The 18,983-nt window shown below is 43.0% G+C and overlaps 1 protein-coding gene across 2 annotated transcripts in view; it reads left to right on the top strand.

The window, feature by feature from the left end:
• The window catches only part of LOC144497032 (uncharacterized), a 410,838-nt gene extending 397,241 nt beyond the window's left edge, over positions 1–13,597 (top strand). Inside the window, exons 1-2 of one of the 2 annotated variants that reach the window (XM_078217748.1) lie at positions 10,594–10,661; positions 11,365–13,597. In XM_078217748.1, the coding sequence (XP_078073874.1) occupies positions 11,811–12,689 (879 nt within the window). In that variant the 5' untranslated portion in view covers positions 10,594–10,661; positions 11,365–11,810 and the 3' untranslated portion in view covers positions 12,690–13,597. Of the gene's footprint in view, positions 1–10,593; positions 10,662–11,364 lie in introns of those variants that run through there. The other variant, XM_078217749.1, reaches the window with a different exon arrangement.
• Positions 13,598–18,983: the final 5,386 nt, after the last annotated feature.

Here is an 18,983-nt window from a genome sequence, read left to right as displayed (position 1 = left end):
GAGAGTATGTGCCTGATGGGAGTTGTAGTTGTGCCGCGTGTAGCAGCAGCTGGTGTCCAGCGTTCGGGAATTGGTCTCCCTGACTCACTTTATCGCTGTCAATCAGAGCGTCCAACACTTCCTGCCCAGTGTGTTTTGTTCAGATAATTTTGAAATTTAAAAACCTCCAATTAATATTTCTCCTGGGTGTTTTTATATTATGATGTGGAGATGCTGGCGTTGGACGGGGGCAAGCATAGTAAGAAGTCTCCCACCACCAGGTTAAAGTCTAACAGGTTTATTTGGTAGCGTTGCTCCTCCATCAGGTAAGTGCAGGTTTGTTTCACAAACAGGGCATATATAAACACAAACTCAATTACAAGATAATGGTTGGAATGCGAGTCGAGACAGTTTTTAAATATACTTTTACCCCCTTCCAAAAAAGTATAACTATTTACAGTACATGTGCAAGTGTAAAGAACTGTTGACCCTGTGAGTCTCTAAAGCATTCAAGTAATCTCCTGTAATCTTTAATGGTAACCTCGTCTGGAGGCATTTTAAATTGCTCACAGTGATCTGTGGATGTTGTTCCTGGTGGCATTTGGGATCATGTCCTCAATGCAATGGAACTGTATAGTGGTTGGGGGACTGAAATGGATCTGCTTTGTCCTCAGTTTTACCTCTCTATTGAACCTTTATTTTTAATGACTTCATAGGATGGTTGTTCTGAACAAATCCTTGACACCTCAACAGGTTCCAATGTACCTTCTGTGGGACAGTGGATGTAACCTTATTGTTCCAACTGTAAACTTGGCAATTATGTAGCTTATTCTTCACATTGGTCATCTTTTGTACTTTTGAAACTGTTCTCTAGTTTTTGAGAAAGTAAAACAGGTAAGAGTAGGTAAATAGGTTTCCACTGCTTGCCAAACATGAGCTCTGCTGGTGATGGAATAGTTGGATTTATAAGTGTCTTTTTCAGATATGGCATTGAAATGCATCGATCTTGCTTGCTCTGTCTACATTTGAGAATTAGTGATTTCACCATACGTACCCGTCATTTAGCTAGGCCACTAGATCCAGTGTAATAGGGAGAACAAGGAGTGTGGTCAACATTCCTCTTCTCACTCTTTTTCTGAAATGATAAACCAATACATTGCGGACCATTTGCCATATTGATCTGTCTAGGTGTATAATAATAAACTGAAAATAGCACTGAGAGTGTGTGCAACAGTTGTGCTTTACATATTGTCCAATTGTTGAATAAGACCATAGCCAGAAGACCATAAGGCGTAGGGGCAGAAGTAGGCCATTCAACCCATCCAGTCTGCTCCACCATTCAATGAGATTATGACTTATCTGATATGATAATCCTCAACTCCATTTTCCATCTTTATCTCCAAGACCCTTGATTCCCTTATCGAATAAAAATCTGTCTATCTCAATCTTAAATGTACTCAGCAACCCAGCCTTTATAGCCCCCCGTGGAAAAGATTTCCACAGATTTTATGCTAGAGTTAAAATACCTAACCTGCCTCCCCGCCGATTTCTGGCACGGAGCAGATGCCGCTGGAAATCTGGTGCTGGGAGACGCTATTGTGGCAGGAATGCATGCGTGAATCCTGCACATTGCCCACTGCAGGATTCTCCTGGTCTGCTGTGCTAAAAATTTAGCGCAGCAAGATGAGCGAATCGCTCCCGTTGAATTAAATGTGGCCATCTTCCTTCAATTATGATTTTCCACAGTTTCTGTAATGTGAAATCTTTCACTATTTTCTCTTGTAACTGTTGTCCGACTAATTCCATGGACTGTCACTAATGTGAAGTCATGGCACGTCAGTACACCTGCGATCATTGGGCCTTTAGTCTCCACCATGTAGAACAGTTGTAATTGATTATACTTATACTCTAGGCCTATAGATCCTGCCCATGGAATAAGTGAACCTTTCTATGCTGAAAGTTGCACAGCAGTAGGCTTTGTCATGGTCTTCATGTTTCCATGAAATTGTTGCTTGTTCGTGTTCACTCCTCTTTGGCTCATTGTGCACATTATTGTAATGTTCTGGTTTGTCAGTCAACTCGGGTATGGGTTTCTGACAGACCAGATATTGATTCTTATTGCGTGCAAGTACCTTTTGTGTATAGTCTGAGCCGAAGAGGAGTGGACACGTATAACACAGCATCAATTTCATGGAACAGTAGGTGTCATCACACTGCCCAAGCAAGTAGTTAACTATTCATTATTGGCCAAGGTTGACACAGGGGCAAGTGCTAATATATTACTTCTGTGGATTCGAAAAACAATGTATCCACAAACATGGAAGACCATGGCAAAACCTATTACTGTGCAATTTTCAGCATAGAAAGGTTCACTTATTCCATGGGCAGGAGCCATAGGCCGAGAGTATAAGTATAATCAATCGTTCAATTACAACTGTTCTACATGGTGGAGACTAAAGGCCCAATGATCGCAGGTGTACTGACATGCCGTGACGTCACATTAGTGACAGTACATGGAATTAATGGGACGTCATATGGCAGATCAACATTAGAAACTATTTCTTTCATTTCAGTTCATGGAGTAACATCTCATATTCAGAATGTTCTGACAAAATCGGCAGCTTCAAGGAAGCTGCAACATTACACTTATAGAAGCGTAATGTAAGTTCATCCATTTCTCTAGTATATTTTGCACAATGCAATTGCCAACAGTTACAAGAGAAAATAGTGAAAGATTTCACATTACAGAAACTGGAAAATCATCATTGAAGGAAGATGGCCTCATTTAATTCAACGGGAGCGATTCGCTCATATTGCTGCGCTAAATTTTTAGCACAGCGGAGCGGGAGAATCCTGCAGTGAGCAATGCGCAGGATTCACGCATGCATTCCTGCCACAATAGCGTCTCCCAGCGCCAGATATCCAGCGGCATCTGCTCCGCGCCAGAAATCGGCGGGGAGGCAGGTTAAGTATTTTAACTTTAGCATAAAATCGGTGGAAATCTTTTCCACGGAGGGCTATAAAGGCTGGGTTGCTGAGTACATTTAAGATTGAGATAGACAGATTTTTATTCGATAAGGGAATCAAGGGTCTTGGAGATAAAGATGGAAAGTGGAGTTGAGGATTATCATATCAGATCAGTCATAATCTCATTGAATGGTGGAGCAGACTGGATGGGTTGAATGGCCTACTTCTGCCCCTACGCCTTATGGTCTTCTGGCTATGGTCTTATTCAACAATTGCACAATATGTAAAGCACAACTGTTGCACACACTCTCAATGCTATTTTCAGTTTATTATTATACACCGAGACAAATGGTCCGCAATTTATTGGTTTATCATTTCAGAAAAAGAGTGAGAAGAGGAATGTTCACCACACTCCTTGTTCTCCCTATTACACTGGATCTAATGGCCTAGCTAAATGAAGGATACGTATGGTGAAATCACTAATTCTCAAATGTAGACAGAGCAAGCAAGATCTATGCATTTCAATGCTATATCTGAGAAAGACACTTATAAATCCAACTATTCCATCACCAGCAGAGCTCATATTTGGCAAGCAGTGGAAACTTATTTACCTACTCTTACCTGTTTTACTTTCTCAAAAACCAGAGAACAGTTTTCAAAAGTACAAATGATGACCAATGTGAAGAATAAGCTGCAAAATTGCCAAGTTTACAGTTGGAACAATAAGGTTACATCCACTGTCCCACAGAAGGTACATTGGAACCTGTTGAGGTGTCAAGGATTTGTTCAGAACAATCGTCCTATGAAGTCATTAAAAATAAAGATGCGAGAGAGCTAAAACTGAGGACAAAGCAGGTCCATTTCAGTTCCCCAACCACTATACAGTTCCATTGCATTGAGGACAAGATCCCTAATGCCACCAGGAACAACATCCAAGAATGACAATCCCACAGATCACTGTGAGCAATTTAAAATGCCTCCAGACGAGGTTACCATTGAAGGTTACAGGAGATCACTTAAATGCTTTAGAGACTCATAGGGTCATCAGTTCTATACACTTATGTGATGGTAACTAAACATGAACATGTATTGTAAATAGTTATACTTTATTGGAAAGGGGTAAAATTATATTTAAAAACTGTTTCCAACCATTATCTTGGAATTGAGTCTGTGTCTATACATGCCCTGTTTGTGAAACAAATCCTGCACCCACCTGATGAAGGAGCAATGCTCTGAAAGCTCATGCTACCAAATAAACCTGTTGGACTTTAACCTGGTGTTGTGAGACTTCTTACTGTGTTTTTATATTAAACATGTACTCGAAGGGTTTAACTGGTCTTTGACAATGCAACTCGAGTTCATACTGCCCAAAAGAGAAAATGCTGGAAATTCTCAGCACGTCTGGCAGCATCTGTAAGGAGAGAAAAGAGCTGACATTTTGACTCCAAATGACCCTTTGTCAAAGCTATAAGGCATAGAAAGTGGGAGATATTTATACTGTTGGGTGAGGGAATGAAAGATGAGTCATAGGCACAAAAACAAGGGGAAAGGCTGCTTATGCTGTCCATAGAAATAGAATAGAAGGTGTGAATGGCTAAACCGCAGAGTAGCTGAAATCAGTGTAAGCTGTGACAGATGAAGATGGGGGGTGGGAGAGACGTAAAATTGAGAAAAAAGGGGGAATTGAAGCAAAGGGGGAGAAAAGGTAAGAAAAAAGTTTTAAACTTAAAGTTTATTTATTAGTCACAAATAAGGCTTACATTAACACTGCAAAGAAGTTACGATGAAATTCCCCCTAGTCGCCACAGTGTGGTGCCTGTTCAGGTCAATGCACCTTACCAACACGTCTTTCAGAAATGGGAGGAAACCGGAGCACCCGGAGGAAACCCATGCAGACATGAGGAGAATGTGCAAACTCCACATAGACAGTGGCCCAAGCCAGGAATCGAACCCAGGTCCCTGGCACTATGAAGCAGCAGTGCTAACCACTGTGAAAAGGGGGGAAAAGAGTGGGCGGAGAGGAAAAATAAGGAAAGACAATAAAAAAGGGAGAGAAGTTAAAAATTAATTAAAATGAAAACAAAGGGGTTGAGGAGGGGTAGAGCCAATCATCTGAAGTTGTTGAATTTGATGTTGAGACCGGAAGGCTGTAACGTGCCGAGCCGGAAGATAAGATGCTGTTCCTCCAGTTTGCATTGAGCTTCACTGGAACATTGCGGCAGGCCAAAGACAGATATGTGGGCATGGGAGCAGAATTGTGTGTTAAAATGGCAAGCAACGGGAAGGTCAGGTTCCTTATTGCGCACAGACCGAAGGTGTTCAGCAAAGTGATCACCCAGTCTATGTTTGGATTCTGCAATATAGAGAACATATTGGGAGCGGCGAATGCAATAATTTTTATGTTTCGAGTCCAGATGACCCTTTGACAAAGGGGCACCTGGACTCAAAACGTCAGCTCTTTTCTCTCCTTGCAGATGCAGCCAGACTTACTGAGATTTTCCAGCATTTTCTCTTTTGGTTTCAGATTCCAGCATCCCAGTAATTTTCTTTTATCGAGCTTGTATTGAATTGATAGTCCGTTTAACACTCGGCCAGACTGTCTTTTCCATTGCCCTCATGATGCCTGGGAAGATGGGGGTCTGGGTTGAGGAAAGAAAGTAGCCATGTTCTCTGCTCCTGGTTACTATCCAGTGTCTCTGCTGGAAAGAGAGGGTGTGTGACAGTCAAGTGAGGAAAAAGAAAGGACTTGTATCTGATACCCTGGCATTCACTGTGGAAGTTTCTAACTGAGGAGTCAGCCTCTTCATCAAAGGAGGAGTGGGTGTTGGAGGGAATCATGCTTCCTCTTCCTGTTTTACAGAAAGATTGCACCGTACTACACCAGAAAGTACAGAGAGGTTAAGCTGAGTAGGATAGATGCTTACCATCACCCAAAGGTCAATTGCACATTTGTGGGAAGACATCCAGTCCTTTCACAGCATTGCTCAGTACAGAGAAGGTTGAGCAGTAAAACTATCATCTGGAAATTGTCGAGTCAGGCGATCCTCTGACATATCATCAGATCCGAAACTGGTCAATGGTGTGGAACCTTTCATCAGAACCAACCTTTCTGAAGGTTCGGCTGTGGGTGATCGATCAGGATGAGGCTGGGAAGTGAGTGGGCGCCAAGAATGGGGACAGCTTCAATCATTCATCGCACTTCATGAACTGAGTCATTCCTACAGGTGGCAGACTGTTCAAGTGTGAGGTGTGTGTCGGGGACTCCATAGGACCATAAGATCTTCTAAGATGCATTTGTTACAACTACTGTTACCACAAGGTAAGCCACATGGAAGGGAAATAATTCAGGTGTGATTTTTGTGCTAAAAGTTTTGTGAATTCTACGATGTTCCTGAGGTACAATGTTATTCACACAGGGAAGAAATCATTCATGTGCAAGATGTGTAACAAATCATTCTCGGAGTCATTGACTATCCGTAAACACCAATGTGTTCACACAAGAGAGAAACCATTCACATGAGAGGTGTGTGGCAAATCAGTCTTGCAGTCATCAAACCTCCAAAAACACTGTCATGCTCACACGAGGCGAAACCCTTCACGTGCGGGGTGTGCGCCAAATCATTCTCGTGGTCATCACACCCTCACACTGACGTACTCACACAGGGAAAAACCCTTCATATGCGAGGTGTGTGACAAATCGTACTGGCAGTCATCAAACCTCCATGACTCAGGGAGCAACACCGTGACTCGGGTGACACTGTGATTCAAGGAGTGACATTGTAACTCAGGGGGCAACACTGACTCAGGGAGCAACATCATGACTCGGGAATGATTCTGTGCTCAGGACAGAAACTGTGCTTGGAGAGTTCCTCTTGCTTGGCAAGTGATGGTGATTCAGAGATTGACTGAGTGGCCAAGTCATTTTTTTATTCAATCGTGGGACCTGGGCATCATTGGCTGGCCAGCATTCATTGCCCGTCCCTAGTTGTCCTTGAGAAGGTGGTGGTGAGCTTCCTTCTTGAAACAGTGCAGTCCATGTGCTGCAGGTTGACCCACAATGTCATTAGGGAAAAAATATAAGAGATCTTTGATCATGGGATCTCAGCAGGGACAGTGTGTTGCGTGTGGCAGGGGGGTTGGATAGCAGCAGGGGCCATCAACTTGTGAGGGAGGAGACAGGCTATTACCTGAAGTGCTGAATATTTCCAGCATTCTGTGTTTTGATTCTAGTTTGTAAAGGATAGAAACAGACCATTCAGCCCATCTGCTTTCTACTTTGTTTAAGCTCCACATGAGCTTTCTCCCTACCTATTTTCTCTCTCATTGTATCTCTTGCCAATCCAAGATGGTCACTGATACCCATCTGCACATACACATGGGCTGCAATTGCACTGAAATCCAATGTTGTCACCCCACTGCGACCGACCTGTCGGTACCCTCTACACGTATCAATTATATCACCGTGCACATACACCACCTTCCTGATTCTGTGTTTAAATACTCTGCAATGTTTATTTCATACCATTATTTTCTGGCAGTGTTCTTCTGCTTCGTCTAAATGGTTACATTTTAAGAAATGGATTCATTTTAGTTTGTTTGTAATGGTTTGACAGTGTGACATGTACTGCTTTTAAAATGAGACAGGAGTCCATCTTACGAAGCACCGATTGAGGTGGTCTTGTGTTCCAGTGGGTAGTTTCCCTACCTCTGAGCCAGAAGCACTGGGTTTGAGTCCCACCCCAGGGCTCGATGGCCAAGGAAAGTGCATTCATAATGCAGCCAAACAGGTTGAGTATCGACTTAGAAAATTCTGCCAACACACCAATGGTGGCGGTAAGAGTGAGAGATTCCTGGTCAGCCATGCTTAGTGTGACAGGGTTTTTCTTTTCCAGGAAAAACCTTGCTTTAGGAACAGATGAAAGTCTGCCATTGACAGCACTAGGTGCGGGAACAGAAAAAACTGAGCATTTAGAGGTAGCAAGTTGTCATCAACTTCAGGAAGCGTAAAGGAGAACATGCCCCTGTCTACATCAATGGGGATGAAATAGAAATGGTCGAGAGCTTCAAGTTTTTAGGTGTCCAGATCACCAACAACCTGTCCTGGTTCCCCCCATGCCAACACTATAGTTAAGAAAGCCCACCAATGCCTCTACTTTCTCAGAAGACGAAGGAAATTTGGCATGTCAACTACGACTCTCGCCAACTTTTACAGATGCACCATAGAAAGCATTCTTTCTGGTTGTATCACAGCTTTGGCATGGCTCCTGCTCTGCCCAAGACCGCAAGGAACTACAAAAGGTTATGAATGTAGCCCAATCCACCACACAAACCTTCCTCCCATCCATTGATTCTGTCTACACTTCCCGCTGCCTCGGCAAAGCAGCCAGCATAATTAAGGACCCCATGCACATTCTGTCTTCCACCTTCTTCCTTCGGGAAAAAGACACAAAAGTCTGAGGTCACCAACCAACTCAAGAACAGCTTCTTCCCTGCTGCTGTCAGACTTTTGAATGGACTTACCTTGCATTAAGTTGATCTTTCTCTACACCCTAGCAATGACTGTAACACTACATTCTGCACACTCTTGTTTCCTTCTCTATGAACGATATGTTTTGTCTCAAATCAAAAGAAACTACAAAGGTTGTGAATGAAACCGAGTCCATTACACAAACCAGCCTCCCATCCATTGACTCTGCCCACACTGCCTTGGAAAAGAAGCCAGCATAATCAAGGATCCCTTGCATCATGGACATTCTTTCTTCCACCTTCTTCCATCATGAAAAAGATACAACAGTCTGAGGTCACATACCAATCAAGAATACATTCTTCCCTGCTGCCATCAGATGGACTACCTCGTATTAAGTTGATCTTTCTCAAGACCCTTACTATGAATGTAACACTACATTTTGCAAACCGCTCCTTTCCTTCTCTATGTATGGCATGCTTTATCTCCGTAGCGCAAAAGAAACAATACTTTTCACTGTATGCCAATACATGTGACAATAATAAATCATATCAAAAACTCTCTGCCCAAGGCCCAAGTCTGATTGTAACCCCAAAGCAAAAAACCAACTTCTTCTCCACAATAACAGACGCTCTGGACAACCTGCTTTAATTCAGAATTAAACAATGTCACTTAAAACACAGCTGTGATTATTTGAACTGCACCATCTTTGTTCCTGGTTGCTGCCTAATCCATCAGTGGCAATGTGGTAATGGAATAAAACACAAACTGTATTGGCTTTTATCTCACCCCGTCAACACATAGACAGACTATTCGGCCCATCTGCTTTCTATCAGTGTATATGCTCCACAGGAGCTTTCTCCCTGCCTATTTTATCGCAGCCTATCAGCAGATCCTTCTATTCCATTCTCCTTCATCTACTTACTTGGATTCCTATCAAAACTATTTGCCTCAGCTATTCCGTGTGGAAGGAAGAAAGTTCCACATTCTAATCATTCTCTTGGGAAATAAATTTCTCCTGCATTCCTCATTGGATTTATTATTGACAATCTAGTATTTTGGTGCTACCATGTTCAGTCTTTCCTGATCGTTGCAATCTCTCCATTTTCAATATCAACCTTATCAATGTTTTTTGCACCTTCTCCAGTTCCCTTCTGTTCGTTTTCAATATGTTGATCTGAACAGCGCACAGCTCTCCAAGTATGGTCTAAACAAGGTTCTTGACAAGTTCAACATCACTGATCTACATTTTAATCCTATTCCTCTAAAATGGACCCCAGTGTTGTTTGATTTTTATAAACTTTCCTTATTGAGCTGCCTTTTTATTTCTAATGATTGCTGAACTTGTAGTTCTGCCCTTGCACAACTTGTAAATATGTCCTTTGGTCCTCCCTAACCTCTCAAATTGAAATAATTTATCCACATGAAGACATACTGTTGTTTCAAAGCTCCTTTAAATCAGCCCATGGTCTACACTTCCCTCTGGGAATCCAATGGGACAAAATCCTGTGAATGCTGGAAATCTGATAGAAATTCAGAAAATGCTGGAAATCCTCAGGTCAGGAAACATCTGCGGAGAAAGAAGCAACTTCTCTATGGCCGATGATATACCCAACCACACTATTCTCCTCCTGCAACTCTTCTCTGTTGTCCAGTCAGTGGAAAAGCTGTGACCTTTGCGACTTTTTCCTCTTCAGTTGTATACAGAGAATCTCCTGCAATGGTGAATTTTCCCACCGCCATCGCTCTGGTTCCTACCAAGGGTCAATCTCTGCTTTTCAATTCGATTCAGCCGCTCGGGCTCGCGCTTCCTCATGTTCCAACTCCCGAACGCTGGGAGACAACCGCCGCTGCGCGCGGCAGAACTACAACTCCCATCAGGCACCGCGGGCTGGCTCTCCCCTGATTCCATACTGCTGCACCTCACTGCGCGGGCCCCGGAGCCGCATGTAGCACGGGTAATGTAGTTCCGACCGGGTGAGAGTCTGTCTCGAAAGCGGCTGCGCAGAACTGGGCGAAGAACGGAGTCAGTGAAATCCCGTCCCCTCGTATATCAATGGATGAACAGAGTGATTGATGTGTATGGGACACTTATTCGCTTTCTCTCTGGTTGGCTGTGAGATCCGTCAATCAGAGCGCTGAGCTGTTTGATTGGAGCTGTGTGTTGGATATTGAGTGTGTTTATTGGAAGCATTTCCTTTCTGATTTACAGGCTGAGTTTTGTTGATGGGTCATTGCTGAATATGAGAAGGTGAGGTGTAATTATCTGGGAGGGACAGAGACACTGATTGAAATGTCTTCTTTAAAGATTTTACCTGAAGGCCTCGGCCTTTCCCAAAAGCCTGGGTTTGGATTTGATTGTTTTGCCCAGTGCTGTGTCTGATAGCTGAATTTGGGATGTGCAGTCTGAGTGAGTGCAGTGTGTCTAATTTCCCAGGATACCAGAACCCTTCAATCAACTACACTGAAGCAATATTTTCCTTAGCTTCTAACATTTCCTGTCCACTGTTTTTTTTCTAATTGGGAAACGAGGGGAGAAATTTCCACCGAATTAACGTTTCTCCTGGGTGATTTTTTTATATATTGAAACATACACTCTAAGGATAAAACTGGTCTTCACCAGCACAATACAAACTCATGGTGAATTGATAGCCCGTTTTATGCTCCGCCTGTCTTTTCCATTGCTCTCATGGTAGCTGGGCAGACGGACGTATGTGCAGAGGAAAAAAAGTAGCCACGTTATCTGCTCCTGGTCACTATCCAGTAACCCTGCTGAAAACAGGGGGTGTGTGACATTCAGGCAAAGAAAAAATTAAAGACTTGTTTCTGACCCACACAGGGGAATAGCAGACTGGCACTCACTGTGGAACAGTCTCTAACTGAGGAGTTAGTCCTTTCAAAAGAAAAGTGGGAGGGAATTGGATGAAATCATGTTTCCTTTTCCTGTTTTACAGAAGGATTGCACCAGAGAATACAGAGTGAATAGACACTGCAGATAGATACTGACCATCACCCAAGGAACAACTAATTGCACAACCTTGGGGAGATATCCAGTCCCTTCACAGCATTGCTCAACACCGAGAAGGTTGGGCAGTGAAACCATCATCTGGATGTTGGTCGGATAAGGGGAGCTTTGACATAGCATCGGATCTGAAACAGGTCAATGGTGTGGAACGTTTCCGAAGGTTTGGCTGTAGGCTATCGGTCAGCCTGGTGCTGGGTAGAAGTGTGAGTGGACTCAGAGCTTCAATCATTCACCGAGTTTTGTAAACCACTGACTCATTCCTACAGGTGAGAGACTGTACATGTGTGAGGTATTTGAGGAGGGCTACACACCCTCTTAAAATCTCTTGAGCAGAAGGTTAATCTGTTGTACAACTGTTAACAGGAGGACAGCTACATGGCAGAGAAAGCTTTCAAGTGTGAACTATGCAACAAGTCATTCTCACGCTTATCATACTTTCGCCTCCATGAACGCAGTCACACAGGTGAGAAACCATTTATTTGTGAGGTGTGCGACAAATCATTCTCACATTTATCAAACCTCCGCTCACACCAACGTATTCACACCGGAGAGAAACCATTCACATGTGAGGTGTGTGACAAATCGTTCTCGCAGTCATCAATCCTTCGTTCACACCAACGCATTCATACAAGGGAGAATCTTTATACTTGTAATGTGTGTGGAAAAGCCTTCACACAGTCATCGAACCTCTTGGTCCATCAGACAATCCACACAGGGAAGAAACCCTTCAAGTGTGAGGTTTGCAAGAAAGCTTTTGCAACATCAACAAGGCTCCTGACACACCGAAGGATTCACACTGGGGAGAAAACCTTCAGGTGTGAATTTTGTGAAATGTCTTTTATCCAATCCTCCGATCTCCTGACACACCAGAGGATTCACACAGGGGAGAAACCCTTCAAATGTGATGTGTGCAACAGAGCCTTCACACAGTCATCAACACTCATACAGCACCGACGTATTCACACTGGAGAGAAGCCTTTCAAGTGTGAGGTGTGTGAGAAATCGTTCTCGCGCTCATCTCACTTTCGTGTACACCAACGCACTCACACAGGGGAGAAAACATTCACATGCGAAGTGTGTGACAAATCATTCTCACGGTCATCAACTCTCCATGAACACCAACGCCTTCACACAGGGGAGAAACCTTTCACATGTGAAGTGTGTGATAAGGACTTTGCACAATTATCAGGCCTGTTAAATCATCGGCATATTCACACAGTGGAGCAGCCACTGAGACGTGAGGTGTGTGACTGAGTCTCATATATTCTACAACACTCATAAAACACAGATGCATCCACGTTGGGGAAAAGATATTTCAACGTGAGATGTGTCAAACTCTTCATAAGGTCAAAGTCCTCCTTCCTGATGCACCAGATGATTCATGCAGGGGAGAAAACAATGAGTTTTGAGGTGTATGAATGAGCCTTCGTACTTTAAGTGACACCTGTGCAATGCTGACTCAGTCACACTGGGTGAAGATGTTCAAGTGCTTTTGGAATTCCTCTCTTACTTTGGACTGTTTTAAGGCTGAGACATTGACCTTCTTCCTCTTGGACATTTGGGTCTTGTGATGTCTTGGTGCTGAATGCCATAAACTAACCACTGCAGATATATATGATCTTTAGTTTGTAGACAACTGCATTATTGTTGTCCACTTTGCACCATATTTGTAAACCATCCTCAATCTCTTCAGTTCTGTATGTAAAAAAAACTTGGCCTGTCCTTGAATGTGGCCAAAACAAAGTGCATCGGTCAACCCATCTCTGGTCAGTCAAATAGTCCCCCTCCTATATATATTGAAGTAGAGACTGGAATGTGTTGAGCAGCCACCTCTCCCAAAAGGTCTCCATTGACAAGGAGATCCAACACCAGATGAACTGTCAGTCCATCCATTGAGAAACTATAGCAGAGAGTGTTTGACTGCAGCAGTTTGGACTGCAGAGGTTCAAGAAGGTTTCTCACCACCAACCTCTCAGAGGAATTTAATGATCAGTCCTGTTATGATGGCCAGGTATCAATAGTTATCAATAGATCTCCCCATGGGCTTCGTAGAGTATCAACTGCCTTATTGAGCAAGCGAAGGCTTGTCAAGTAGGAAATAGTCAGCGGGGGCTTTTAACCCTGTTACTCTAGTCGACCATAGTTGTAGGTCATGAGGCAGAGACTACCTGACTAAACTGCCCTTTCCTTTGGTGCACAACAACGGGAATCTGGCATTTGGCTGAATTACTACAAACACCAAATGGTTGCTTTGAACAGGAAGGAAGAAAATAAATATGATTTTGGGATCAAGGGTGTAGAAGGTGGTTATGAAAGAGTGATTTAACTAGATTGATGGCTACAGGAGCATTTTGGTGAAGAGAGGGTCAAAGGGTTGGAAATGAGTCATTTCATGTTCTGGGTAAGATCCGGATATTTTCCAATATTTTGTTATTTTAATTCATTCGAAGTTTGGTATAAGCTGAATATTGTTCTGCTATTTTATCAATCTTCTGAGTAGATTTCATAGTCATACAGTCAGCACTGAAACAGGGCCTTCGGCCCATCATGTCTATGCTGACCATCAAATACCAATCTATACTCATCCCATATAGCACCGCTTGGTCCATAGCTGACTATGCCTTGGCGATTTAAGCCTCTAAACCACTTACTCACCTTAAACCGATGCCCTTTGGCTTTAGACAACTCTTCCGTGGGGAAAAGTTTTTTACGACCTACCCTAGCTATGCCTCTCATAATTTTCTATATCTCTATTAGACACTCCTCCCCAACCCTCAGCCTCCTCCACTCGAGGGAAAACAAACACAGCTGACTCAGTCTCTTCTCAGAGCTGAAACTTTCTATCCCAGACAACATCCTGGTGAATCTCCTCTGCCCCCTCTCCAATGCAATCATGTCCTTCCGATAGTGGGGTGACCAGAACTGCATAGAATAGTCCATCTGTGGCCTAACCAATATTTTATAAAGTTATACCAAAACCTCCCTGATCCTATGAAGGCAAGCATTTTGTATGTCTTAACCCCCCATCCACTATGCTGCTACCTTCAGGAATCTATGGGCTTGTACACCAAGGTCCCTTTGCTCCTCAATACTCCGAGGGACCGACCGTTCATTGTGTATATCCTACTCTTGTTAGACCTCCCGAAATGCATCACCTCACACTTATCAGGATTAAGTTCTATCTGCCATTGCTGTGGCCAACTTATTAGCTGATCAATGTCAATCCTCCTTGTTATCAACAACATCACCAATTTTCATGTAATCTGCAAATTTACTAATTATACCTTCTACATTCACATCCAAGTCGTTAATGTATAAAACAAACAGCAAGAGTCCCAGCACTGATTTCTGTGGTAGGCTGCTAGTCACAGGCTTCAAATCACAAAAGCAGCCCTCCACCATCATTTTGTGTCTCCCATTAATAAGCCAATTTTGGATCCAATTTGCCAACTTGCCTTGGTTTCCATGGGCCAATCTTCCATGTGGGACCTTGTCAAAGGCCTTACTGAAATCCATATTAACCACATCAACTACACCACTCTCATCAAGATATTTTGTAATCTTTTTAAAAACCCAAATAGACAGGATCTCCCACCAACAAATCTATGCTAACTATCCTTGATCAATTCCTATTTTCCAACTGTTGAATAATCTTATCCCTCACAATTTTTTCCAATAATTTTACTACGACTGACATTAGATTGACTGACCTGTAATTACCTGGCTTATCCCTGCTGCCCTTCTTGATTAAAGGTACCACATTAGCTATCTTCCAGTCATCTGGTACTTTACCTGTGGCCAGTAGAGATTTAAGTATCTCCGTCAGGGTCCCTGCAATCTCCTACCTTGCTTCCTATATTAGTCTGGGATACATCTCATCAGGCCCTGAGTATTTATGCACCTTTGTGCCTGCTAAAAAATCAAATTCCTCCTCCTTATTAATCTTAAAATGCTCTAGTCCCAACTAAAATCTCCAACTACAAAATGTATTTCTCCTGAGTGAATACAGATGAAAAATGTTCATTAAATACCTCGCCCACGTCCTCTGGCTCCATGCACAGATTACCCCTACGGTCTCTTATGGGCTCCACTCATTCCCTGGTCTTCCTCTTGCTCTTAATATACTTATAAAATGCCTTGGAGTTTTCCTTAAATCTTTAGTGCCATATTTATCAATCATATTTCATGGCCCTTGTTTGCCCTCCTAATTTATTTTTTAAGCACCCCCAACAATCTCTATTCTCCTGAAAGGCCTCCCCTTTTTTATTGCTTTATAGCTACCATATGCTTTCTTTTTTTTCTTTATCAAACCTTTGATATCCCTTGACATCCAGGGTCCCCTGGACTTGCTGCCTCTGCCCTTCACTCTGAGAGGAACATGTTGGTCCTGAACTCTCACAATTTCACTTTTAAAAGATTCCCACTTTCCAAATGTAGATTTACCTGCAGGTAGCTGCACCCAGTCTACATTTGCCAGATCCAGTCTAATGATATTGAAATCAGCCTTATTCAATTCAGACACTTGAATTTTGGACGATCCTTATCCCTTTCCAATATGACTTTGAAACTTTCAAAGTTATGGCCACTAACTCCAAAAAGCTCCCACTGACACTTCGAACACTTTCCTGGCTTCAATCCCTTGGATTAGGTCTAGCACTGCCCCATCCCGAGTAGGACTATCTATGTACTGGCACAAAAAGCTCTCTTGGATGCACTTTTAAAAATTCCACCACATCTAATCCTTTCACACTAATTATGACAGTTGAAATCCCCTACTATTATAACCCTGTTCCTCTCACTCCTCTCAGTGACTTGCCTACATATCTGGTCCTCTATCTTCTTCTGACTGTTGGCAGTCCTGTAGTATAATCCCAGCAAAGTGATCACCATTTTTTTATTCCTAAACTTCACCCATATGGCCTCATTTGAAGAGCCTTCTAAGACGTCCTCCCTCATCACTGCAATGATAGTTTCTTTTATCAATAATGCTCTCCTCTCTTATATCCCCCCCCCCCCCCCTCCCCCATATCATGCCTAAATCTTTTGTACTCTGGAAGGTTCAGATGCCAGTCCTGCCCTACTTTCAACTATGTCTCAGTGACGACAACAATATCATATTTTCACGTGCTGATCAATGCTCTTAAGTTCATTTGCTTTTCTAGACAGGCTCCTTGAATTAAAAAAGATTCAGTTTAGCTTTGCAGTCCTCCCATGTGTCTTATCATGCCCATGTCTTCTCTGCCTGCAGGACAGACCTAGTTTTCCTTGACTGAATTTTTGACTGAACCTTGCTCCCAACTGTAATTCCAAATAAATTTAAATGCAATTCCTAATAAATCTACTTTTTTCACTTTCTGATTTGTCAGGATGGTTTGTTCCTATTCACCGAAACACTCAGGAGCCCACAGTAAGTGTCCTGTACACAACATATTGGTCAATGTCACTGTGAGTTGGTACACTTTCTCCAACAATGGGTTCATAATTTCCAGTTCACAGGAAGCATAACGTTTCCCTAAGAGTGGCTTGTATTTTTATATCAATTTTCACAAACACAAGATGTCTGAAAATACTTCACATTCTGATATGGGAAACAAAGGGTTAATATGATTAATATGAGTTAGAAAGTAATACTCATGATAGCTGCCTCTCTCACTGTATTTTCTTCCACCACAAGTCTTAGTCTACACATCCTGCTATTTTTTTACATGTGTATGGAGATTAAGTTACTGCAGCTGACAAGCCTGAGCTGTGTTTGTACTTTGCCGTAAGTCTGCTTCTCTGCGAGATTACTGTTTATCAGGGACACATTAGGCTGTGAGGAGACAAAAGACACTCGGGCATGGGGCTAACTGAAGCTTTCATTCTGAGAGATTCTGCAGCTCTGAATAATTCCCCTCTGAGTTTGTAATAAAGAATACTTTTCTCTGACCAACTCCAGATCCCCAATGGCATTTGTCCCACAACACGCCAATGAAGAGCTATTTGAAGTGTTATCACTGTGATAATGTCGGAAACAAGACTGCACAGAGAAAGCTTCCATAAATGGCAATGTGTTGGTCCTGAAGCTGTGAAAACTGGTGAAGTCCCTGGTTTTAGAAGTGTAACTGTGTGCTATCTGCTAACGTGGGTAGACTCCAGGAGTGAGGAACAATCTACAGACACGGTACTGATAGAGGATCCCCACATCGAGCAAAAACACCAAACATCCGAAATCCCACCGACTCAAATAGAACCACACTCCAAAACAACTGACTGTCTGAAAATCTCAGTGAAGCTGGTCTGCAGTGCATCCTCACACCACTCGATGCACTGTGTCTGGAGGACTCTCTCCTTATTTATCTGGGTCCTATTCCCAAACACTACATCCAATAACATTAAGGTCAGTAATGCAGGAGTGCCTGAGTGACTGAGACAGATGAATCTTGATCCTGATCCGGGTGTGTGAGTGACCCTGGTTAATTCCACACTCCAGGAACAGTTTAGATGGAGCCTGACTCTATCTAATCTGTGTTGTACCTTCTCTGTGAGTGATGGTAAGAAGTCTCACAATGCCAGGTTAAAGTCCAACAGGTTTATTTGGTAGCACACGCCACAAGCTTTCAGAGCTGCTCCTTCATCAAGTGAGTGGGAGTCGTGTTCACAAACAGGGCATATAAAGACACAAACTCAATTTACAAGATAATGGTTGGAATGCGTGGTTGGTGCAGGCTTGGATGGCCGAAGGGCCTGTTCCTGTGTGTAATTTTCTTTGTTCTTATTTCCCTGAGCAGAGAGCATTCCAACCATTATCTTGTAAATTGAGATTGTGTCTTTATATGCTCTGTTTGTGAACACGACTCCCACTCACCTGATGAAGGAGCAATGCTCTGAAGGCTTGTGGCTTGTGCTACCAAATAAACCTGTTGGACTTTAACCTGGTGTTGTGAGACTTCTTACTGTGTTTACCCCAGTCGAACGCCGGCATCTCCACATCAGTGTTTGATGGGACACTGTCAACATGAATAAGTTATTCCATCCCCATTTTAAATTTGGAGAAGCTATTCCTTCAAGTTCATATCCCAGTGTTTTTTAAATGTGATGAGGGTTTCTGACTCTATCACCCTTTTAGACAGTGAGTTCCAGACCCTCACCACCCTTGAGGTGAAAGAAATACTCCTATCTAATCCTTCCATCAATGACTTTAAATCTCTTCTCCCTGGTTAGTGAGCTCTCTGCTCAGGGAAATAAGAACAAAGAAAATTACACACAGGAACAGAACATTCGGCCATCCAAGCCTGCAACGACCATGCTGCCGACTTAACTAGAACACCCTACCCTTCCGGGGACCATGTCCCTCTATTGCCATCCTATTCATGTATTTGTCAAGACAGCCCTTAAAAGTCACTAGCGTATCCGCTTCCACTACCTCCCCTGGCAACGAGTTCCAGGCACCCATCATCCTCTCTGTAAAAAATCTGCCTCATACATCTCCTTTACATCTTGCCCCTCGCACCTTGAACCTGTGCCCCCTAGTAATTGACTTTAAGGTTGAAATGATCCCATCAGCTG

This window comes from Mustelus asterias, chromosome 8 (genome assembly GCF_964213995.1).
Source record: "Mustelus asterias chromosome 8, sMusAst1.hap1.1, whole genome shotgun sequence".
NCBI lineage: Eukaryota > Metazoa > Chordata > Chondrichthyes > Carcharhiniformes > Triakidae > Mustelus > Mustelus asterias.
This window is presented reverse-complemented; position numbering and strand designations above follow the sequence as displayed.